Raw genomic sequence first — 25,254 nt, 5'->3', positions numbered from 1 at the left:
GGATTTGCCACTCGAGATGACCAGATTAACAACTTTATTCTTCATCAACTACAAAAGGGCTGGTGTTTTGTTCCAAATGGAGAGTTGGTAGGCTGAGACCCACAGGGAACTCGTGTAGTCCCTGTGGAGGACAGTGAAACGCTGCACTCGGTCTGCCCCTGCTAGCAGCTGTGGCCTGCTGGCCACACAGATCCAAACCAGCCTCCTGAGCATCTGAGGACAGAGGCCAGGTGGCGGCCACAGCTTCCAAACATCCAGTGGTTATGCTCACAGGGGCCGAAGAGTTCAAACAAAACGGGGCACCACCTGCTCGGAGGTCTACCATGGCCACGCCCAGGGAAGAATCAGTTCCACAGCACCCGCCGTGGGGACAGAGCAGGGCCGCTCAACACTGGAGCCCTCTGATTACGAAGGATTCCGTGGGCAGCAGCCCCGAAAGCAGAAGGAGCCAAAAAGCAAGAGGGAAACAGCCGGGAGACAAAGGAACAGGCGGGGACCGAAGGACGCAGCTGAGCAGGAATGGCTGGGCCAAGGGCCAGGGTGGGAACATCCCGCCTGCTGGTGACACCGCTCCTCTGAGCTTCAGTGTCCCCAACTAGAACAATGGCACTAACACCACCTCCCTCAGACGATGAAGCAAGCAGACACCCGGCACAGCCCCAGCCACACGAGACATGTCGCTGCTACATCTCTCAAGCCTGTCCCCCAGCTCTGCTATGGGCTTGGGGACCAGCCTGGATATAAGCAGCGTGCTGGGCGCATGAGGCCTCACATACACCCTCAATCAATTCTGACCACCCGGAGGCATTCATCTCTTGCCGTGGAGGAGGCAACTGAAGTTCAGAGAAGGCTGAACTTGTCCCGTGTCAGAGCCGGTGGGAGAGCGTGGGTGGTGAGGCCACGCCTGCCTCCCGGAAGCTGGGCTCCCCCATCCCTGCCCTGTTCTCTAAGACCGGGGCTGGAGCAGGCAGAGCACCAGTGTTCTCAGTGGCAGCTCCTCCACCTGTCAACGTGGACAAGCTTTCATGTTGTGTGCTGGTCTGGTCAGTCGGTGGCCATGGGCCAGTGGTAACTAGAATCAGCTGGGAGAGGGGAGCGAAGGGACCAGCAGTCTGGGAGCAGGACAGGAGGGCTGGGGACAAGAAGGAGGCAAGGCTGAAGAAGGACCCAGCCAGCTGGGTGTCTGCCCCGACCAGAAAAAGAACACACCTCTGCCCATTAGTCCACCCTAAACGGAGGGCTCTAGTCCACAGCTCAGCCAGGCTGGTTCAGGGCCCACGCTGCCTCTGGGGCCTGACACCCCACCCCCACTCCAGGCCAGTGATTCTTCCAGAGGGCTTCCTGCTCTGTGCGGGGCCTGCACCTGCCTCCCCCTATCCCAACCGGGGCTTCCAAACCTGGGGTTCAGGCCATTCCCTGTTGTGCTCCTGCAGCAGCCATGCTGGGGTGACGTGGCGGAGTTATGGTGGGAAGGAGGGGTTCCACTCCCAGCCTGGCTCAGAGGAACACCCCACACACCACCAAAAGGAGGTGCTAGTGAGCATGACCCTGAGCCAGTGACACGTCTATGTCATCAGTGCCCCAAGACCCAGTAAGATTCAAGGTCCAAGCAGGAGGCAGCCCCGGAGGCTCAGCAGAACCGCAGAGCAGGAGTTGCCCTGACCAGCCAGGCAAACAGGATTGTCGCCGGGGAAGGAAAAGCCACCAGCTGTCTTTAGGTCAGTGGCATGGGTTGGAGTTAAGGGCAGGGAGGGCCCCACAATCCAATCGCCTCTCCCCTCCACCATCTACAGGTTACAATGGAAGAGCTTTTGGCATCCTGTTTGGGGGTTAAGGAGAAAGGGAGGGAGGGAAAAGAGGAAGCCAGCACTGTGGACCCTGCCAAAAGCCCCAAGTCCCGGGAGGAGGCTCCTGAGCCGGAGCAGCAGCACTTATACCTGCAGCCCCCGCCCCGAGGCCAGCTCCAGGAGGGCTCCGGGCACAGAGCAGCACTGGGAGGGCGGGCCCATCAGCTCCTGACAGCCCCTAAAGGTTCTCACAGACACACACACAAACGGACAGCTCCTGGAGGCCAGGGCCAGCCATGGAGGAGGAAAGGAAGAGAAGACAGACTGCCAGGGCCCCGAGTGGCCATACTCCTGCACGCGCGCGCGCGCACACACACACACACACACACACACGTATGAGAGAGAATAAAAGAATAAAAACTAAGGGCCCAGATGTACAAAAACTGAGTGAAGAAGGGGGGCAAGAGGGCGGGAGATGGTAGTGCTCCAGAAGTCTGCCGTCGTCCTCGGCCTATAAATTAGAGCCCCAGGAACCAGGGCTGGGGAATGATGAGGTTCCGGCTGTGGCCTGGGGAGGGTGGTGGCTGCTCTGGCCCATCGGATGGAACATGGCCAGAGCATGAGAATCCCTTGGGTGGGAAGGAGAAATTCAGCAGCCACTGGCAGGAGTCATGCAGGCCCCCTGGTTCTTCACCTTGTGTCGCTGGCCCCCTCGTCGCCGGCCGCCACTGCTGGGCTTGAGCTGAAAGAGAAAGGAGCTTGAGAAGCAGCGGGCCACTGGGAGCAGGGGAGGGGGGCAGGGAGGGGGGCAGGGAGGGGGGCAGGGAGGGGGGCAGAGGAGCAGGGGCAGCAGATGAAGGGCAGGCAGTGTGGTCCCAGCCTCGCCTGAGCACGGCTCTGCTCGTCCGATGGAGCGAGGGCCTGCTCTGCCTGCCTGCCGGGCAGGTGGGTCATGTGGCAAGGGTATGAGAGCTCAGAGAAGCACAAAGAAAGCAGGAACCGCACCTGCCACCACTGATGGGTGGGAAGAGAAAGGAATGACGGAGCCAGAGGGAAGCTATGGGGAGAACAGAAAGAACAGGTGCAGCAAAAGCTTCCTTCCCCAGAGGCGGGTCGGCTGGAGAAAGACTCTGAAAGGGAAGAACCCGGGACAGAGATGGCAGGGGATGCTGAGTGACAGCCACAATGACACAGGGCCAAGGCCAAGGCCACCGGCCCCTCAGGAGGTGTCATGTTGGGGGAGGGCACAGGAGAGCCTCTAAGGCAGAGATTTTCTGGACCACGGCACCGTCACCCTCACACATAAGTACCATCTATTCTTACTAGGAAAGGGGACTCGGAAATGTGGGAAACTCTCAAATGCTCATCAGGACCAATTAAGTTGCTTCTATGTAGGCCACACCTCCAAGTTTGAAAAACGGCGCCTTCAGAGGCAAACAGCGCATGCTCAGAAAGCACTGTGGAACCTGTCTGTGCACAGATGTGGCAGCAGGCAGAGGCTGCCAGGGCTCTCACATGTCACCCTGACTCCGTGACAGCCACACCCCATCGCCCTGCACGCACCCGCCTGAGGTGGTCAGGGGTCCAGGATGGCTGGGAGGCATGCTCACCGTTGGCTGGAGACTGCTGGACGCAGCTGACTGCACAGCCCCCAGAGAGCCCGCTTCGTCTCCAGGAGAAGGCACCCCTACGGATGGCCCTCCAGGGGGACCCCCATCTTCTCGTTTGGTCAGGGGGCCTTTTTTCGTTGACTGCATTTTAATCTGCTGAGGCTTGGAGTTCATCGGGGAGTTGTTGGTGGTCTGGAGGAGCTGCAGGAGCCAAGGGGTGAGGATGAGGCTAGAGCTGCAGGCAGTGCCATCAGCTCAGCGGCCGGCTCCCCCGCCCCCTCAGGGACTGCTCACTCCCAGCCTGGCTGGTCCTGGGGGGGGGCGGGCCCAGGTGTTCTCTCCCCATCCAGAGCTCCATCTTATCACCTGCTCTGGCTGTTCTTCCTGCAGCCAGGGATCCTCAGCCGCTCCCACTCAGCCCAGCTCCCAGACGGGGCCCTGCCTGCCAGAGCCTGGTGAGCTGAACTCCAGGCTCCCATACGGGCTAAGACTCCTCAGAACATCAACTGCATCTCCAGCCCTAGGACCTTGCGGCCGCTGGAACCAGAGTCTGGCAGGTTTTAACTTCAGTCCCCAGCAGTGACTGTCCCAACAGCCGGAAACATCTGAAGTGTGGCTATCACCGGGAGAAATGCCCTGGTCCAGCTCTCCCGAGGCAGGGACTGGTGCCTAGGCCCCAGCCGGTCAGGAAATCCCGCAAGGCCTCTCCAGAAGCACCTGCTGTGCTTGCGGGCCAGTGACCCCTGGTGTCTGCTGGGGGCAGGTGCGATCTGCCCAGCCATACCTTGGTGATGGTGCCCACAGCCTTGGTGCGGCCTTCCCGGAACACCAGCCGCTGGTCTATGTGCAGGTACTCGGGGGTCTTGATAAAGCGGAAGTGCACCGTGGCCTTGTCCCCAGTGCGTAGACAGTCCTTGTCCATGCTCAGAATGGTGGCCGTCTGCCTGATGCTCCCACAGTGCACTGCCAAGGGAGCCAGGGCAGACAGGCGTGAGCCACCGTTAGCCTCGGGGCAGGGGAGGCAGAGTGAAGGCATGAAATATGCTTGAGCTGCGGCAGGCTAAGCCTGGGCAGGCCTAGGGGAGCCGAGTGAGCGGAGGCTGTACTGAGATCTGATCGTGCCTCGAACTCACCTACCTTTTCCTCCAGTTAGACCCCACCTGCCCCTGGGCCCATGGTCCTGGTTCCTGACTACAGGGCACTATGTTTGCATGTGTCTCTCTAACCTGTTGGCTTCCTGAGGGCAGGGCCCTTGCCTATCTGGCCTTTGTCCCCAGCACCTGGCAACACCCGACACAGAAGCATTCAGCAGACACCGAGCAGGCACCGAGCAGGCACACAGCCGGCACTCGGTTTGTTTGCAGGACTGAATAAACGCTACAGCTCGTGGGCGGAAAAGGGAGCATCACTAAGCAGGAAGGAGACCTCTTGGATGGAGTTGAAACTTTTGGGTTCAGGTCACTGGAGCACTTTGTAAAGAGAGCTAGAGTGGGGGGCCTCCTGGGCTGGCAACCCCTTTAGACACCTACCCATGGCCTGGTAGCGTGGACTAATCGTGGTGGGGTGGTGGAGAACAAGGATCTCGGCCTCAAATTCCCAGGATGCTTGGGGATTCAAACGCGGGGAAACCATCACCATGCCCTTCCGGATGGATGAGCGCTTAATCTGAAAGAAAGAGGAACCCCAGACCTCAGGCACAATGTGCTTTTGGGCTGCAGCCCCTGGCTCCCCAGGACTAGCCGACCTTCTGGGAATGAGGACCGCCCATTCGGCCTTGCCCTCACTGCACCGGACCACGGGCCTTCCAGGCAGGATTTAGCGCTCTGTGGCAGTGAGACACTGCTATTCAGGGTCATGCAGGAAGTGGCATTTCAGCGGGGCCGTCAAGGATGGGTAAGAGTTAAGTGGGTGATGAGAGAAAAGGCAGGTAAGCAATGGGTGGAAGGAACAGGTCAAGTATGACATGACTGTTGGGGGGGATAGAGACAGCCTCAGGTTGCTGGCTAATTTGGTTGGCGGAGAAGGTAGGTGATCCTAGAGCTAGCACTCACCCCATTCCTGGGGACAGGAGGCGGAATGGGAAGAGGAGTTGGCATGGACCCCAATGGCCCTCAACACAGCAGGGAGATGCCTGTCTGACCTCACCACTGAGCTCAGGACACCCTGCTCAAGCACTGGAGGGAGAAACAAGCTCAGGAGGCAGGCGGGCCTGGCTCAAGTGCCAGCTCCAGCACGTACCACCTGGGCACTCCTGGGCATGTCACTCAGGCTGGCTCAGCTCCGTTTCCTCCTCTGTAGGTGAGGTCAGTAAGCCCTGGCTTGCAGAGCAGCCATGAGGACCGGAGACAGCCCCGAGCCTAGTAAAACACGGACTCTTAGGGGAGTTAGAGTGTTATCGACACTCACCTTCTTCAGCGCAAAGGAGGCTGTCTGGCCCCCCCGCACCTCCTTGACAGGCATACGCTTGCGATGGATCGATTTCACAGCAATGGACAGGAAGTTACCCAGAGGATCTGGGCCCAGCAGCAGCGTGTCATTCAGCTTGATCAGGCCCCTGAGTGTTGTCCCTGACACCACTGTCCCCACACCCTGCAGAGAAGACCCTGGCCCAGTAAGTCTATCCCCACTCAGCCCCTTTCCACCACACACCCAACCCAACGCCCCTTGTGGGAAGTGCCCGCCCAGCCTCCCGCCCTGCTCGGCCAGAAGCCACGCACCGGCACAGAGTAGGTGTCATCAATCTGAAACTCAGCCGGCTCCTCCTCCCGGTAGCTGGTGCGGGGGGAGAGGAGGTTGAGGAACATCTTCAGCAGATCTAGGTTCTCGCCCGTAACGTTGGAGATCTGGAATATTGGGCACATCCTACGTGGAGGGTGAATAAAAAGCAAGACAGGCGCTCAGGCGGCCAGCCTGCCTGACAGGATGGGAGCAGCAGGAGGGCTCCTGGGAGGCCCACTGCCCTTCATCCGCCTCCCAGGGCTCTTCCCCTCTGGCCCGACTCTAAGGCCTTCTCCTCTTACTCAGTTTTGTCTCTAAAATCTGTCCCCTCCTCTCTGTCCCTCTACCACTGCCCTATTTCAGGCACTCACAACGGTTTCTTCCTAGAGTGCACGCATGCTTGCTTAAAACCCTCAGTCCTCTTCCCATTACAGAGAAAACAGCCTGCATCCCTCCTCGCAGCATTCTGCAGGTTTTTTTCTCTTAAATTCCTATATTCCAGCCAGACCAGAGGACTTACTTTCTTTTAAAGCTTGATTCTTTTATGCTCCCTTGTATTTGTCCGCTCTGATCCTCCTGCCTGAACTGCTTCCTTCTTATCCAACTACCAAATCCTCTCATCCTTCAGGGCACACCTCAGTGCTGCTTCTTCCAGGAAACCCTTCCCAGATGGGCACTCGACTCCTCTCAGCTCTTGAACTTTTTGTGTCTCTTTTACACATAACTATGTCTGACTTGCAGTCATTTATCTCAGTGGCCTCTTATCTCCTATCCAGGGTTAATCAAACTCCTGGAGATCAGGAATTATATATCCCCATAGCTCCTAGAATAGTGCCTGCACAGAACAGGCACCAGAAAAACTCAGTGAATTAATATGGGGGCAGCTGCCCTGGCTGGTGTGGCTCAGTTGGTTGGGCATCGTACTGTGCACCAAAGGTTGTTGGTTCGATTTCCAGTCAGGGCACATACCCAAGTTGCGGGCTCGATCCTGGGTAGGGGATGTGCAGGAGGCAGCCGATGTTTCACTCTCACATCGATGTTTCTCTCTCTCCCTCTTCTCTCTAAACACACACACACACAAAATTTTAAATAAGATAAAATGGGGACAGCTGAAATGTACCTCCTCTGCTGGTCAAATGGTGGTACTGAAGACACTGTCAGGGCAGAGCAACAGGCCAAATGCCAGGGTCCTATACTACAGACGAAGCAAGAAGGCAGATGGCTCTAAGCAGCCCCAAGACTCTGGGAGAAGGAACAGAGTTAACAAAGTTCAAAGAGTATCTCTGACCAAGGAGCTGACCACCTTGAAGACAAGGCTAGTGCCCGAGTCAACTCTGAAACCTCAATGCTGAGATGAAGAGCCTGGCACACAACAGACATCCAAATATATTTATAGAATCACAGGATATGTTAATGAGTAAAGGCCTAAAATGATTTGTAATTCGAGAGTTTTTGAGAAACAACAGTATAAAAACATAGAATAAGGTATAAAAATGGCAGTTTTCTATTACACAGGAGCCAGGCACAGTGCTAAGTGCTTTCCATAAGCCACTTCCAACCCTTACGAGAGCCCTATGGAGAAGGGAACATCATTCCCATTTCACAGACAAGGACACTGAGGTCTCAGCTGGGATTCCAACCTCAGCGAGGCCAGCTCCTCAGAATCTGAGGCACCTGCCAGCCTGGGAGACCTGGTGCTGAGACCACGAGAGTCCACTTCACCCCGTCTGTGCCCGCCCAGAAGTGAGTGCTCTCTACCCTATTACCTCTCAGAGCTGAAGTTGGAGGCGGTAACGATCACATCATCCTTGCTCTGCACCAGCACAGGGATCTTCCGGCAGCCTGGCGACTTCAGCAGGCGCTGTAACAGCTTCAGGGTTTCTTAAAGGGGGGAATGAACAGAATTAGGGGACACAGGCTTCTCTTTGGCCAGGCTTTTAGGGCAAGATAGGTCCACTCATCACTACTGCAAGCAGGAGACAGAGAATGTTAAATGCCACAATGCCTGGAGAAGCAAAAAAGAGGACCAAAACTTTGGGTGATGCGTGCTTGCTAGAGTAGAAACAGAGCACGGATGGGGCCTGTCTGCTGAGGTTACGAGCCTGAAACCCACTGGATTTCTTTAATCTCTAGAAGACCCGCATCCTGTAAGTAAGTGATGGGGGAAGGTGAGCGGGGTGGTGGGGGCGTCCATAGGGACAATGTTCTGCTCAGAATGCTCTGCTTCCTGGGGAAAAGAAGCATCTGACAGAAGGATCTCTAGGATATTCAGACACCTGCAGAGGTCCCTATGAGGCCCTCCCAAAGGACCTCTCTCCGTTTCTCTCCTACCACCTGCAGCAATGAGGGAGAAAGCACGAAGGCCTAGTCCTGCACCTGTTTTGAAGCCTTTGGTGCTAAAACATTATCAGCCTGGCCAGCGTGGCTCAGTGGTTTAGCCTCGACCCTAAACCAAAAGGTTACCAGTTTGATTTTCGGTCAAGGCACATGCCCGGGCTGCAGGCTCGATCCCCAGTAGGGGGCGTGCAGGAGACAGCCGATCTTTGATGTTTCTCTCTCATTGATGATTCTATCTCTCTATTCCTCTCCCTTCCTCTCTTTGTAAAAGAAATCAATGAAAACACATTAAAAAAGCAAACAACAACAACATTACCAGACCCTCCGCCCCAATGTTGCCACATACATCCAGCTTACATGGTAAAACCCAACCCCTTCTGTCTGAGGCCATCTGAAAAGAGATGCCAGATTAGAGGCCTCATTTGGAACCAGAAAGAACAAAGTGCAGAGGGTAATTCTAGGCTATGCTCAGACCAAGAGCTGAGCAGGGAGAAGGCAGAAGGTTCTGGGCTGATGGGAAACTCAGGTGAGGTCTGAGCACAAGATAAGGAAGCTGAAGGCTCCGGGCTGAAGCCCTGGCAGCAGACCACCAAGGAGCCCTAGGGGGTGGCAGCCCCAAACAGAGACTGCTGCTAGCTGGAGGCTTCGCTTACCTTGCAAGATGTTAGCAGGACACATATCAATCTTGGTGACCACCACAAAAACAGGCACATTGAGTGCCAATGCCAAGCCCAGGTGCTCCTTGGTCATTCCCACGATGCCAGCATTGCTGCCCACCTGCCCCAACACAGAAAGAACTGTCAGGGCAAGGGAGACAGAGGTTGCTGCTGGTGGCACAGAGACTTAATGACTGCTGACGGGAGAGCGCTCCCATCTCTGAGGCCGCCATCAGAATTGGACACAGAGGCATAAGTCTCAGGCCAGGAACTAAACGGCTACAGACGAAAGCTGGGCTCGGCACAGATTGCTTTAACCCGATTCAACATTGTGGGCTATCAAAATCTGAGAAGACTTGGAAACAATAAAAGACAAGTCCACAGAGTACGGAATCTCGGAGTGAAGGTGAGGGAAGGTGGGGGGATGGGGATAATCAACCAAAGACCTTGTATGCATATACGCATAACCCATGGACACAGATAATAGGGTGGTGAAGGCCTGGGGGCAGGGGCAGGCTGGAGGAGGTCAATAGGAGGGTAAAGGGGGACATATGTAATACTTTCAACAATAAAGCTTTATTTAAAAAAAAAAAAAAAAAAAAGACAAACCCAGACAATCTGGGAAAACAACAGTCTAGGGCAGCCGTGGCCCGGCTGTTCTATCCGGCCCGCGGAGCGAAAGAGTGGAGGGTTCTCTTGCTCTCCCCTCTGCTCCTTTACTTTGAATTTATATTAGTTCACACAAACACTCCATCCATGCTTTTGTTCCGGCCCTCCGTCCAGTTTAAGAACCCATTGTGGCCCTCGAGTCAAAAAGTTTGCCCACCCCTGGTAGGGTCATCAAAGTGAATTCAGTTTAACAACCCTGGCTCTCAGTGCCCCCATCTATAAATTGGGGGGATAATATCCACTTTAGAGAGTCGCTTGAAGTTTAAATGTCATAACATGTCAGAGGTCCAGCACACAACTAGCATGAGTTAGGTGCTCAAGCAATGGCTGCTGTTATTACTGTTACTATTCTTTCCCATAATAAAGATTTTTAAACATCACCACAGAGGCTGGTTAAATTAATTAGGGCACATGCACAAGTGGGCCGGCCGTACCAAAAAAGAGGAAACTGCCCTAGCTGGTTTGGCTCAGTGGATAGAGCGTCGGCCTGCGGACTGAAGGGTCCCAGGTTCGATTCCGGTCAAGGGCATGTACCTTGGTTGCGGGCACATCCCCAGTGGGGAGTGTGCAGGAGGCAGCTGATCGATGTTTCTAACTCTCTATCCCTTTCCCTTCCTCTCTGTAAAAAAATCAATAAAATATATTAAAAAAAAAAAAAAAGAGGAAACTTATCTACTGATGTGGGATAATCTCTAAGAAGTTTTTAAGGGGAAAAAAGCAAGATGTATATAGCACACTACCATTTAAAAAAATGGTGAATGGGTTACTGTTGAAAAAAGCCGATGTACGACATTTGGGAAACATCTGAGGAATATAAATACTTCTGGACTAGATACTGGATGATTTAGGGAGCCCTCGTTCACCTTCTTGGTTGCAGTAACAGTAGGAGCCAGTTGTTACTTTTAGGAGCTGTGTGCTGAAGTGCTTGGGGGCGAAGAGTCGAAATGTCTATAATCTACTTTCAAATGCTTCAGGCAAAAAAAAACACAAAAAAACACACACATCCATCACATGTACAAATAAGTATAGCAAAATGTCAATTGTTGAATCTGAGTGGCAAGTTTACAGTATTCATTATACTATTCTTTCAACTTTTCTGAATGTTTGAAATTGGAGTAAGAGAATATACACACTTTTGCTGGTATGATTACAAATATCTCTGGATACATGAGAAACTGGAAATACTACTTGCCGCTGGGTGGAAAGTGGACAGAGTGAGGAAGGGAGACTTTTCACTATAAGCCTTTTGGTACATTTTTATTTTTGTATCACATAAATGTACTTACTAAAACAAAATAAAATTAAAATTGTCATGGGATTTGATCATGCCAGTTCACAGATGAGCCCAGTGACACAGATGTCCCATACCTGTGCTTTCACCTACAACAATCACTGCCCCCATCTTCCCTCCTAATTTTTCCCATTCCCTCCAACCTTTCCTGATCAACCCAGATTTGCTTTAGTTCTGCCCAACCTGGAAAAGAAAGAGCTCTATTGCTTTGATGATCCCCCTACCCTCCTAGAAATAGATTGCCATAGAATAATAATAAAATATTTCATTATTTTCTACAGAAATTTTTAACATTTATATCTGGCCCAAAAGTCAGATAATATTTAACATTTCATATGGGTGAAGATGTTTCCAAAACTTGGCCTTTCTCACTGTAGCTCCGTTAGAAAAGTGCTCATTTTAAACTGACTGATGTCTATAGCTTTCTTTTTAAAAAAAATATATTTTTATTGATTTCAGAGAGGGAGAGAGGGAGAGAGAGATGGAAACATCAATGATGAGAGAACCATTGAAAGGCTGCCTCATGCACGCCCCGCACTGGGGATCAAACCCGAAACCTGGGCATGTGCCCCTGACCGGAATCGAACCCGGGACCCTTCAGTCTACAGGCTGACGTTCTATCCGCTGAGCCAAACCGGCCAGGGCTATACCTTTCTTTTTTTTTTTTTTAAATACATTTTATTGATTTTTTACAGAGAGGAAGGGAGAGGGATAGAGAGTTAGAAACATCGATGAGATAGAAACATCGATCAGCTGCCTCCTGCACACCTCCTACTGGGGATGTGCCCGCAACCAAGGTACATGCCCTTGACCGGAATCGAACCTGGGACCCTTTAGTCCACAGGCCAACGCTCTAGCCACTGAGCCAAACCAGTCAGGGCTATACCTTTCTTAATACCACCCCCATATGCCAAGGACCATCCATTGAAACCCCTTCTTAGTTGCCGAAACCGGTTTGGCTCAGTGGATAGAGCGTCGGCCTGCGGACTGAAGGGTCCCGGGTTCGATTCCAGTCAAGGGCATGTACCTTGGTTGCGGGCACATCCCCAGTGGGAAGTGTGCAGGAGGCAGCTGGTCGATGTTTCTCTCTCATCGATGTTTCTAGCTCTCTATCCCTCTCCCTTCCTCTCTGTAAAATATCAATAAAATATATTAAAAAAAAAAAAAAAAAAGAAAGAAACCCCTTCTTAGAGAGCATGTTTCCTTAGCCCAGTCCAGGCTGGTAATGGCCCCTTGCAATGATCAAAGATACGGGAAATGAAATCACACTGAGATCCCAAGAACCCCGGGCAGAGAGCCCACGAGAGTGTTCATCCAGATGCTCCGCCTCTCTTAGTCTCCAGTCTGGGGAGACTTCGCCTGAGAACCTGTGTTTGTGGGACAACTTGATCTAGTTTGCTCTGAACAGATGCCTGTGTTTACTACACTTATTAACGCAAGCAGCTGGAGGGACTGGGATATGGGCAAGGGCTTTGAGGACTTGCCGAAGGAAAACGTGCTTGCTTGTTCTGTCTGTGAAAGCTGTGAAGCTGCCACCAAGGTTGGGGGCCTCACAGAATCCCACTCTGTCTATGCAGGCAGGAAGATCAAAGGGACCCAAATACAAGCTTAGCAACGTGATCCGACACAGGCCTCTGCTCCCTTTCCTTTTCAGTTCATCTACATAAATGAGCTGCTCAAAAATCTATTCCTTCTAGGCTGTAAGCTCTCCGGAGCCAGGCCGGCCCTGTTCACTGCTGCATCTCCAGGCCCCGCACGGTGCCAGGCACGCAGCATCCTCTCAACAAGTACACTCGTTCCAGGCTCCAGAAGAGGCCACCTCTCAGGCGCCTCTTGACTGCTGTTTGTGCTCTCCTCCATTTCTTCCCCCGGGCCCCCTCTCTGAGGGTTCCACCTGATGCCACCTCCTCAAAGTAGCCCAACCCCAGAAGAAAACATTTCTAAAGGTAATAAGTGACCCCCTAGGTAGAGAAACCCTCCTCTGTGTCTCTCCAAAAAATGAGAGGTCTGCAAATACCTTGGTTCTTCCTTAGGGGATCCAATCTGAGCCTCACCTGGGAAATCAAGTTACACACCTTGAGATGGCTGTAGAGCTCAGAGGACCCTGGCAAAACTTGTCATCCTTACCCAGTGTCAAAGCCCCAAACCAACAGGCTTCAGCCTCAGAACCATTTCAAACCCGTGCACATAACCGCACCCTCACGGTCCCGCTGGAGCCTGGCCGGGAGCGCCGCACTTACTTACCATGAGCATGCAGAAGTCAGGCAAATGGCCCGTCATGCCGAAGACCGTGGTCTTCAGGTATTTCTCGTGGCCAGCCAGGTCAATGAAGGTAATCACTTTAGTGGATTTCTCACAAATCTTTGTCCACTCCAGGCTGCCACCGTGGCTGTCTGGCTTGTTCACCACATTGCCTTCGCTGTCAAAGCCCAGAATGTCGTTGCCCACACTGCTGGTGCGACCAGATTCGATCTCGTGTTTGTGGCGGAAGAGTTTCTGGCGGGCAAAGCCTCGGCCATTGTCCAGCTCCCCGTGTGTCAGGACCCCCAGAAGCGTGCTTTTGCCAGCATCCACGTTGCCCACTACTGCTACCCTGCGAGTACATGAACCCATACAGCCACGTGAGAGTTAGTGGGTGAGTGAAGGGAAACCCACCAACGGAGTCTGTAAGGACAGACTTGCTCCTGAGCCTCTCCAGCTCACTGCTCCTCCTACTCCTGGGTAAGCCGGTGGGAATGTGCCTGGCGGTATTCTCCAGGGAGCAGAAAGGGTTATTCAGGGGGAACTGGGCTCCCACCACAGTGGCTTTCTCCCGTAACTCCCACTAGCTTCCCCAAAGCGGCTGGAGAGGGGCCCCAGAGAGAGGCACACAATACCTCCTCCATCACCCCGGTTTCTAGACTCACAGGCCGATAAGAAAATGCAGCCCACAGAACGAATGGCTGGCCTCTCTCCCACCCTTCCCAAGTGGAAATATTAGGGATGGGGAAGTGCAGAAATAGAGAAAGGTGCTATGGTGTCTCTGGACACTCTTTCCACGACTCAGAAGGGAAGGGGTGACGCTGACACGCTAGGTGTCACAGGCTCAATCACGACTCATGCTGCAGGGACTTCTGAGGCCTCCTCACCTGACCTCCAGGAAGTCATTGTCTCCTACTCGCTTCCGGACCAGGTAATCACGCACACGGCCCCCAGCTTCTTGACGCTCCCGCAGGAGGATGACGTCAGCCTCTATCTGTTCTGCCATGCTTTTCACTGTGGCGTAGGAGGCCTCCATGTCCGCTTCACTCAGCCCGTACTCAGTCCCATCTGGTGACAAGAGCCCAGACATCAGTGTTCCAACAAGCCAGACAGTCTAGCCCTAACAAGGCCCCACCCCAGGCACCAAGAACATGGCTCTCTCTAGCTGACACTTTTAAAAAACTTGGGCACACGCAGAGTTAATAAATAATAGTGCCACAGGCCTCCCCATTAAGCAGGACACTCATTAATTCATTCAACAGTAATCACTGAGACTCTTCCTGGGTTTTATGCCAAGCCTCATGCTGAGTCCTGGGAATACAGGTGCCCTTAGCGAGCTCACAGCCCAGTGGGAGAGACAGGAAATTAATTAATGGCAATACAACTTGAATATTATACTATAGAACTGTACAAAGAGAATGTAAAGTTTGAGAACTAGCACTGCCTGGGGAAGTGGAGGGCAGCTTTGCAGGCTGCTGGGTCTCCACGTGTGAAAAATGGGCTTGCAGAGAAAGGAGGAACGGTGTCCTAGGCAGAGAGGCTAAGCATGGAGCACTGCAGGTCACAGCACATTCAGGGGCTGGTAGCAGCTCGGTGTGCTGGGGAGCAGGATGTCAAGTGGCAGGAGACCACGGAAGAGGTGGAAGCGGTTGAGCAGACAGACATTAGCAGCAAAACACATTACGCACCGGGCAATGGGAAGCCTTGGGGGGTTAGGCAGGGGAGTAACATGACCCGATCGCTGCGGGTTGGAAAGATCTCTTGGGCAGCGGTAAAAAGTGTACACCGACAAGTGAGAGACCGGAAAGGGGGAGCCCAGTGAGGAAGTCATTCTCATAATCCTGGCAAGCAATAATGAGGGCAGGAGACAAAGGAAAATGGGGGGAGCATGTAAGAATGACTTCAGAAACAGAATTTTGACAGAGGTAGCTCCAGTGAAATATCCAGCAAGTAGATGGAAAAATGAGTCTGAGCTCAGGATGAGGAAGGGAGGAACCAATTAACCAATCATTTATTGAGAGTCTATTTATGACAACTCCCATCAGTGCTTTCCACTTGATGCCATAATTGCCACAATCACTCCTTCAGCTTCTCCTCCAGCCTCTGTCTAATCCGCCAGCATGGGCCTAATCTCTTTTACTGCCTCCCAAACGCCTTGAAGCACCTTCTCGCACCTTTTCTTCCTCTTCCTCCTACCTCTCCCCATATGGACAAGCTCAGTCATTCCTAAATTAGGAAAAGGAAACCCATCCTCACTTCCCCTGCCGATCTCCTGAGCGACCATCTCCTCTGTTCCTCCTTTTATCACGGAGCATCTCAAAAGAGTAATTGAGACTTGCTGACTATCACCATCCTACCCTGAATCTTTTAACTCTAGAAAAACTAGTTTTCAAGTCATCAGTGGCTTTCTAACCCCTCATCCGATGGCCCTTTCTCAACCACAACAGTATTTGACACTGCCCGCCTCCCTCCACCCTGCTTGCCAATCGCATGAAGTCTCCTGATTCCCCTCCTGCTCTCTGGTTCCTTTCTCTGTCTACTCTGTGGCTCTTCCCGCTCCTGTCCTTAAATGCCAGGCTCTTCCAGTAGTCAGTCAGTGGCCCTCTTCTCTAGCCTCTGAGCATTCCCCTTGACTATCTCATACTATGGCTTCAACTGTCATTTAAAAACCTACAAAAAATAAAAATAAATAAACCCTTTCATATCTTCCCAGGACTCTAGAATGAATTCCCAATTGTCTGGATGACTCCTGGAAGCCTGATGTCTAATCTCAACAATCCAAGCCCCTCCCTTTATACAACAGCACAAAAACTAACACCATTAATAAACCACTTCAGCCCTAACCGGTTTGGCTCAGTGGATAGAGCGTCGGCCTGCGGACTCAAGGGTCCCAGGTTTGATTCCGGTCAAGGGCATGTACCCTGGTTGTGGGCACATACCCAGTGGGGAGTGTGCAGGAGGCAGCTGATCGATGCTTCTCTCTCACGATGTTTCTGACTCTCTATCCCTCTCCCTTCCTCTCTGTAAAAAAATCAATAAAATATATTTAAAAATAAATAAATAAATAAATAAACCACTTCAGTCCTCACTGCAACGCTATGAGGGCATTCCTCTTCCAACAGCGGGGTAAACCGAACCCAGAGAGGACTCAGCTGGCAGAGTGCCAAAGGGTTGTGTGAGCTTAGGTCTTCAGATTCCAAACCTAGAGCCTTTTCCTCTAGCAAGGGTTCCTCTTACTGCCAGACCAGTTCCTCCTCTTGCCTTCCCTATTTCTGAAGACAGCACCATCCTCCCAGTCACCCAAGCTGAATGCTCCACTCCAGTCCCGCAGATTCTCGCTTTATACCGGCCCTTCTTTCTTTGTCCCTGCTCTATTCTTTTGGCCAACCCAACGCCACAAGTCTGATTCAGGCCCTGATTCTACCTCAGTCACCACAACAGACCCCTAACTGGTCTTAGCAAATCCAGTCTCTGTTCCGCCAACCCATCCTGCGTAGACACAAGTCCATGCTCCTAGACAAAGAAGCTCTAATGTTGTCACGTCCTAGTCAAAGCCTGGGAATGGCTTCCCAGGCCCAGCAGGTTCCGTTTCAATTCCTTAAAGGCCTCCCCACTGATTCCACACCCCCCCTCAGTTCTGTCCCCGTGCAAGTGACCCAGTCACCACCCCTCCCCATGTTCCCTGCACTTCTCCAGCTCCACACCTTTGCTTATGTATTTCCTATCCTACAAAACGCACGAGCACATCTCCTACCTATTTTGCTCACTGATGGCATTTCCCACACACTACATCTTGTGGAACAGTGTTTTGGATGCACGTCTTCCCTCACTATACATAAGCATCTTCAGGAAAGAAGTCAAACTCAAACATTCCCTGGATCCCCCATGTGGGGTGCCTTTCCTATATAAAGTTCTCAGAGTTTGTAAAATGCAAACCAAATGAACAAAGAAGGAGCAGTTGGGCTGAGGAGTTTCTAAATGCATGGCCACCGAGCTCTGGACATCTGGGTCAGAGAAGAACTTGCTGGAAGTGTTCCTTGGACAAGGCCTGCTAATCGTGCCATTCTTGCCAGATCCCCAAATTCTAGCCACCGTTTCTTGATTCTGACACAACAAAAAGCAATGTTTTCAAGTCCTGTTCCACACCTGGAGGCAAATACCACCTTGTCCATCAGAGCTCCCAGATGGTAAAATGCCCCATCATATTCCCTTCTCCAGCATCACTGCAGTCCTCACTCGGTAGAAGTGGAGACAAAGGCCAAGGAGAAAAGCCGCAGCGGTCCAATTACTAAAGGCCACTGTTCACCCACACCGGACCCTCAATGAGACTTCAGTCCTGCCACCTGACTTACCTTTTCTATATGCACTCTCCTGCTCAACGTGATGCAAAGGTTCTCCGAACTTATAGGATAAAAGCCTAAACTCTTTGGTATGGCATTCAAGGACCCCCCTACCTGGCACTCCCAACCTCACACGCTACGCTCCTACTTTACTGGATCACCACTGGCCCACCACATACTACACACTGGCCACTGCCTCTGTGCCTCTGTGCCTGTGGCTTCCTCTGCTCACTCACTCTGCCTTCCTTTACCCAGAAAACTCCTACTCATCCTTTAAAACCAATTCAAGGGTCAAAGCCTCTTTGAAGCTTTTCCTGACTCTCCACAAAGACTTAATACTCTTCCTCTGTTCCCTGAACTTTTAATACAGTACCTGGCTCTTAGAAAGTTATAACTTAATATCTGACAAATTAATAAGATTCTGCCCTAACTGGTTTGGCTCTATGGATAGAGCGTCGGCCTGCAGACTAAAGGGTCCCGGGTTCGATTCCAGTCAAGGGCATGTACTTTGGTTGAATGCTCAATCCCCAGTAGGAGGTGTGCAGGAGGCAGCTGATGGATGTTTCTCTCTCATTGATGTTTCTAACTCTCTATCCCTCTCCCTTCCTCTCTGTAAAAATCAATAAAATATATATTTTTAAAAATAATTAACGAGATTCTTTTTGAAAGCAATCTCATGGTAAATCAACTAAGACCTGGAACCCTTAAAAAATTATTACTGCAACTATTAATAGTAGCTAACATTTATATAATGCTTACTATGTGCCAACTGTTAACCTTCACCATGACACTACTGCTCTCCCCTTTTTAAGATAAGTTAGAGCCAGTAGGCAAATTCAGACCTGCCAGGCTCCAGACCCTGAACTAACTACTGGGCCAGATTGCCCCCTTTTATAAGAGCAATCTTAAAGTAGGAATGTATACTTAAAGAGCACATTCCTCTATACTGCTTAGAATGTTTAATGCCTAATTTATTCATACAAAATTTCTCAGCGGGAGGGTGGGGAAGGATGTCATTATCCTCATTTTACAGGCAAAGGATGTGATAAACAGAGGTGAGGCGCCAGGCACACACAGGAAGCAGGTGCTGAAGGACCCCTGGGCCTTGCATCTGGTTTAGTCCTCTGTTTGATGTTCAGCTTGTTTAACTAGTTATGAGCTCTAAATAATTCCAGCAGGAAGGAGTCACTGAGAATCTAATAACACCCAGTTGACAGATGCAAAGATAATGCCTGGGTGTGTAGATGTGAACGGGTTAATCAGTTGTCAGCTGCCAGGGTATGGGAAAATTCACTAAAAGTCCACATTAAAGAATTGGGGGCAGAGGAGGGTGTTTTAGGAATCTGGGTCTTCAAAGAACAGTCCCACCACTTGTCAAAATTGATCTAGATGTGGTTTCTTCAGTTCTACAAGCATGAAGTGGTCTCTGATGGTTCATCCTATCACAGCAGGGCTAGTGTGTACCTGACACAAAGGTTTCAAAAGGGTAGCAATGATCCCCTAGTCACCAAACGAGTGGCTTTTTCTGAACCCAACTCTCCTTGCTGTCTCTCTAGCACTTGACAATGCTAACCAACCCCCTCCCTTTCTTGACATGCAAAGGGTGATAAGACCAAAACCAAGCGGTGGCAGCAAAGATGGAAAGGGAAGGATAGATAAGAAAAACATTTCAAAGGAAGGCACAGCAGTAATTGGATATCAAGCCCTTCTTCTTTGTGTCACTTTTGAGCATTTCCAAATACTGTTCTCTACTGAGGTTATTTGTATATATGCTATCTTTCCTCCTTGGGACAGAGACCAGATTTTAGTATCCAAAACTACTTTGCAACAGTATCAAGCCCTTAGAAGATACTTAATAGGTATTTGCCAAATAAAGAATGATATTGAGATCTTCTCCATCTTAAACTCAGTCAACAAAAGAATTATTATCTGCCTTTACAAAGCCTACATTCACAAAGAGAGCTGTTCCTTTAACGATACACCAAGCCCTACTGAGGCTTCCTGCAAAGATGACAGAGAAGTTCTGGTACAGGCTAAATTCATAATCATTAACAAGCCCAGCTGTCATTTCAGCACAGTGTCATAATGAAGATGAAGTAAGTAGGCCTTGTATTGAAAGGATAAAGGAGGAATGACTAGGGGGGAATACCCAAGACATAATGTGGGATTCTGTTATGGAAGCTGCCTTCCGCTACAACAGCCCCATTACGATGGAATAAGCAGGCTGGAGTATAATAACCAGTTCCTTCCAGAATGCTACCAAGTCTACCTGTCTGATGGGATCTCACAGGGAGAAGAGAGGGCTTCTGTTAGCACAACTATCCATACTGCGTGGTCAGTGTGCAAGACTGAGTGGTCAGTGCGGTGTGGGGCAAGACGGCCTTGCTGAAGAGAAGAATTCCGGTGTCTCCTTCTTGCTGGTATCAAGAAGGATCACGTAAGTTCTCTGCTAAGCAGACAATAAGCAGCAATGGGATCTGTACAGTGGCTGGAGGGGAGACTAGAGCTGCCCAGGGAAGGCTGAATTCTAGGCCTGTGGCTTGCTCTTCACCTGGGACAGGAGTTCCCTTGCTTTGTGCTTCATTCCCCTTTATGCAAATGGAGGTAGAAGCATCTGTAAAACCGCTTGGAAAGGGAATCTTTCAAGTCAAGCATATTATGACCAAAAAGGTGGGAATTAACATTATCACATGATACTTTTATATCCTCCAAACAGTTCTGCAGACACTGATCAAGAAAATGGGTAAAAGATGGGAAATGTGCTCTAAATAATTTTTAAAAAATAAAGTGAAAGGAAAACTATGCTCACCTGATCCCTGCCCAATGACATATATGGTCTCTCCGCATCCCTCGTCCATCCTCTCCCACATCTGCCGAAGTAGGCTGTCATACTGCTCTGATGTAGGGCTCACTAGAACCAGCTAGAAAAGAAACCAACAGCCTTAGGACCACACTTACTAAAAGAGCACCACAGCCAAAGGCCCTGCCTGAACCCCACAGCACCCTAATCTAAAATAGCTACAAAGCCCCCTCGTGCCCCCTCTGCCACTCCTTAAATAGCCTTTGAGCCTAAGGCCTTCTATGAGTTGAGTTTTATAATGTACTAAAATGACTGTCTGAAACACACCCACAGAAAAGAGGGTGTGAGCAGCCTGCCTCCAGCTGCTTAACAGGAGGGGAAGGACCAACGATGACTGAGAATCTGACATTGTGGGTAGAAATTGATGAGCAATGCTTCATACCCACATGCCAAAGTCTTCTATCCACAGCTTGCAACTCATAGGACAAAGCTCTCCTATACTGCCATGCCCTCCACCCTAGACCAATGAATGGTTGCCATAATAACAAAAGAATTCTGGTCCATTTTGCCTTGGCTATCTTGATTTTTTTTTTTTTTTCTTTAGGGATTGGTAGTAAAAACTGCTGCAAGACTCATCTTCATCAACAAAACACCATTACCACTAAGATGGGCATTAGCACTATCATTTTACAAATCTGTGACAATAACATTAAAGTATCAACCACTTATTTGGGGAGGTCATTTAACAATAGCCATTCTCTAACCATTCTTGTGTGACCTTGGACAAAGAGCTTAATCTCTCTCAGTCTCATTTTTTTCAATCTACAAAATGTAGATAATACCACCTGCACCTTTAGGCCACGCCACTGTAAAGACCAAATAAGGTAACATGTAAGCATCTAGTCCAAAGCTCAGTAAGTGGTAAGTACAGTTTTCTTCACAATCATTCCAAAAAAAAAAAAAAAACCTTCTTGGATGAAACTAGCCACTAATTATTTCTCACTTTGGAAACTTTCAAAGCCTTAGATCTTCACATATAATTATAGCAAGTGCAGAACTTACAGCTTCTGATCTTTTCCTCAAGACTCAATCTATCAACCCATTCCTTTTCTCTCTCTACATGGTCATTTTTCTTCTCAATATCACCAATATTTATATACATACAGTTCCTCAACTTTAAGATACTGAGGTGGACTTCCCCAGCTATGTGATGAAGAACCACTTCGCTATTCTGGAACATTAAAGTTGGTCAGGAAATGAAGGTATTACTCTCTTTGCAATACTGCCCTGCAATTTCCCACTGTTGTTTTCAGGTTTCTTCAGCAACTTGACCATGAATTGACATCCAGCTGGTCTGCTTGAGTCAAGCACATCTCTTACAACTCTCCAGTTGACTCATCAGACCTTGTACTTGTAACCTGAGTGCTGCCTGGGTCTTTTGCATCATGTCACATTGCCTCACACATATCCCCAGACCTTCCCTCTCTCCCAGCGTGGCCATCCTCACTATGGCATTAGAGGTACCAGATAAGACCACTGGCTTCTAAAAGCTCAGCTGCCACTAAAGAAAGAGCAATTGAAATTTGGTTGCTTAGGTGGCAGGGACAAGTTTTCTCCAGTATGGGCCAAGTTTCATGCAATTTTGCCACCGAAGACTGTGTAAGGTCACAAACATCTCTACTGCAATTTTCCAGCAACAGGTAGGAGGGGGTATTGGTGTTCTATCTTCCATCCGCTGCTATTAAACTGCATAGGGAATGATCAGTTCCTCAGTTCACTTCATTTACTGAATAGTTATGTATTAGGCACCATACTAGGTGGCTTACATGCATCTCTCATTTTTACAACCATCTGTATGTAAAAAATCATGTAGCTGAAGAACTGAGAAGCGAAACTTTCCCAAGGTCACAGAGCCTTTGTAAGTGGCAAGGCAGGAAAAGAATCTGTTAAAAAACAAAGTTCAACCAAATAAACTTAAAGATCTAATTGGCTTTGTGAGTGATTCATGAATTGTGCAGCATCCCACCTAGTAAATAAGAGACCTGCTCTGAGCAGTGCGAAGTGGAAGGTTCTTACAGGAAACTGGGCCAGATAAGAAAGTTATTAGCAGCCCCTGGCAATGGGCAAGGAGACGCACGATTGGTGGGTGTTGCTCTTCTATCAGTCAGGGACAACGTTAGTTCATCGTAGCTGGATGCCTGTGTTGGTGGCCAGAGCTATTCATGCCTAGGGCACATAAAATTATATGTATATATAAAGTTATTAGCAAAAGAAAAGATTGTTTCAGGCCAGTTGACCCATGTTGGTGGGCAAGGGTGGCAGGGGGCTCTTATGCAGATTACCTGTCTAGTGTCCAGGAGGAAATTACAGTCCAATATTCCACACCTAGGAGGGGCTGAAACTGCAATTAAGTCTTGTTTTACTGTCAAGGGAGCAAGTGACCCCACCTCGGACCTGTTTCTTTCTTTCTTTCTTTCTTTTTTTTTTTTTTTTTTTTTTTACCAGAACCCAACCCTGTCTGGCTCCCAAGTTAGCATTCTTTCCCTTTAGCACCTTCAAAACACAGTCACATCTTATACTTAATTTTCACCCCCCCACAATGCCAAGCAGAAGGTCAGACCTTAACTCCTGCCCACCTTCTCAAGAGCTCAGAGGACACGATTTGAAACGTCCTTCATTATTGCATTCATACAAGTTGTGGTTCCACTCCCAGGATGGCGAGATTATAGGTCAGGTCCATCTTTCAATTTTGTTTTGGGTGGATTTGCAAAGTAGACATAGCTCAGACATCCTTCTCCCCGACTGAGCGACTACTTTCTGTTTCCTTTCCCGACACCAGGAAGAGACGCCTCCCCGCTTCGCTTCGGACGACCTGATCCTCCCGCGCCTCCACTCCCCCTGCCCAAGCCACCGCCGACCCTCGGCTGCCATGGACAGTCCAGAGGGCCCCTCTCGGTATCGGAGGAGGTGGCACCGCGCGGGGCGCTGCCGGTGTCGGGCACCCAAGTTCCACGTGGCGGAGCCGAGGGGTTGTGATCTCCCCAGGAGCCGGACGGCGGGAGGCCGGGTCCGAGCCGCTGGGAGATGGACGGCGGTGGGGGGCCGCACGGGGCCACCCATCGCCCGGGAACCCCCGGCACTGTTCGCAACGGCAGGTGGGCGGGCTCGGCCCCTCCCGCTCCCGCCCCCGCAGTCGCCCGGGAAACGGCTCGGCCCACCTCCGGGTCCCCTGGGCACCTGGTCCCATTTAGCGCCGATGCCGGCGCCCGGGCCTACCTTGTTGGTGAGGTCCAGCTCCGGCTCGCCATTGAGCGCCTCGCCGTCCTCGCTGCAGTCCGAGTCGAAGCCGTCGTGGAGGCGGGCGGCAGCCGCCGCGGCCCTGGCCGCCCCCGGGGAGCTGGGCTCGGGGGCGAACATAGAGGCCGGGACCGGCGACTCCATCGGGGAGCGACTCCGCTCCGCCGCCATCTTTAATAACTTAGGCTAATTCGTACCCGGCCTCCCGTCCCTCCCCTGCTCATTTGACTAATCTATGCGTAGCCCCGCCCCACACCTCATCGGAATAATTTATGCGCAACTTTTTCGGTCGCGTAGAGGGCGACACCTATCTCTAGCTAAGAAACAATCGACCAGGCTTCTTAGCCACCAATCGCTGCAGCCCTTTCAAGTACCTAGTGAATAATTAATGAGGCCCAAACCCCAACAACAAATATCTGAGACGTCACGCGCCCGGATCTCAACTTGGGCGGGGCAGCACTGTGTCCACGCTACCAGCCCGGAGCCTTCCAGCCAACGGGAGCAGCGGAGAGTATGACTGACACAGTAGCCATCCAATAAGGCGAAACATACACACAACGTTTACCTTCACCTATCTTCACTCTCCTCGTTTCCAGAGGCGGTGCTCAACTTCCAAATCCTACGGCAAAACAGTCGGCGCCAGAGCCTTCGGATGATGGACAGGGGCAAGGCCCAATCCGGTCATGGGATAGGTCCCGCGCTTGGGCCACCGCCCACGGAGATAGTAAACTGCACAAGGCGCGTCCCACTCTACTTAGTGACTCAGGGCAGTCCCTGGAAGACCCAGGTCCGATCTGCTGGCAATCTCCAGGCAATTTTGATAGCAGGATTGGATCGATGCCTGGAATACTATAGCAGCCAGCGCGAGGCAATTAATGAAACGCTGACCTTAGGGAGAATTCTCCATTCACTGTCTCTGCGGAGAGAGCAATTACACGACCAAAAAGAGGCAGCAAGCTTAACAGAAGCCAGAAGCACCTTTTAAAAAGAAATAGACCCAAAATGGAGTCACTGTGGTAAGCTTCACCAAGACTCAATATGCAGTTTCATTCTCTCCCAGGAGTGGAATTTTAAATCAATCAGTCTGCAACTTCCTGATCACTAGTGAGGTAAGCTGCCTGAAAAGATCCCTCTGCCTTTCCCAAAGGAGGGTGACCTAGTCTGAAACAACCCATTCTTTTAACCTCCTTGACCCACCCTCCTGCCTATAAAAACCTTCCGTTTTGTACAACTACTTGGGGCTCCCTTCTATTTACTAGATGAGTTGCTACTGCCAATTCATGAATCACTTAATAAAGCCAATTAGACCTTCACATTTACTCGGTTGAACTTTTGTTCAACACACCTCACCACATTTATGAACTGTGGAACTGAGATCTAGCTAGTGTCTGTTTAAGGTAGTTTCCTATGGATGATTTTTTTCAGTATCACCACTTGTGGAAAGCCCCAGTCCAAAACACCATCAACAAAGTTTTAGTATCTTGAATTCCTGTTTCAAAAATCTGAAA

At 50.7% G+C, this 25,254-nt stretch overlaps 1 protein-coding gene across 1 annotated transcript; it reads right to left on the bottom strand.

Annotated features, from left to right (window-relative positions):
• Window positions 1–11: 11 nt before the first annotated feature.
• Window positions 12–23,945, bottom strand: GTPBP1 (GTP binding protein 1). The gene is made up of 12 exons (XM_080662506.1): window positions 23,726–23,945; window positions 20,459–20,570; window positions 14,197–14,377; window positions 13,313–13,661; window positions 9,106–9,229; window positions 7,882–7,996; window positions 6,115–6,259; window positions 5,804–5,986; window positions 4,927–5,062; window positions 4,182–4,360; window positions 3,398–3,598; window positions 12–2,529 (listed from the first exon to the last, which is right to left on the bottom strand). Exons 1-12 carry the CDS (start codon window positions 23,915–23,917, stop codon window positions 2,437–2,439), a joined length of 2,010 nt encoding a protein of 669 aa, XP_080518632.1. The 5' UTR covers window positions 23,918–23,945; the 3' UTR covers window positions 12–2,436.
• Window positions 23,946–25,254: the final 1,309 nt, after the last annotated feature.

This window comes from Plecotus auritus (genome assembly GCF_963455305.1).
Source record: "Plecotus auritus genome assembly, chromosome: 3".
NCBI lineage: Eukaryota > Metazoa > Chordata > Mammalia > Chiroptera > Vespertilionidae > Plecotus > Plecotus auritus.
The sequence above is the reverse complement of the archived record's forward strand: the minus strand, read 5'-3'. Positions and strand labels throughout refer to the sequence as shown.

Bases quoted from the DNA above. Each gene is read 5' to 3' on its own strand.
- GTPBP1 (XM_080662506.1), bottom strand. From the start codon at position 23,917: ATGGCGGCGGAGCGGAGTCGCTCCCCGATGGAGTCGCCGGTCCCGGCC. The intron at 13,662-14,196 runs GTGAGGAGGCCT...ATGTACTCGCAG, and splicing joins AATGACTTCCTGGAGGTCAG to GGTAGCAGTAGTGGGCAACG. The intron at 7,997-9,105 runs GTAAGCGAAGCC...CCCCCCTTTAAG, and splicing joins TCCTGCTAACATCTTGCAAG to AAACCCTGAAGCTGTTACAG.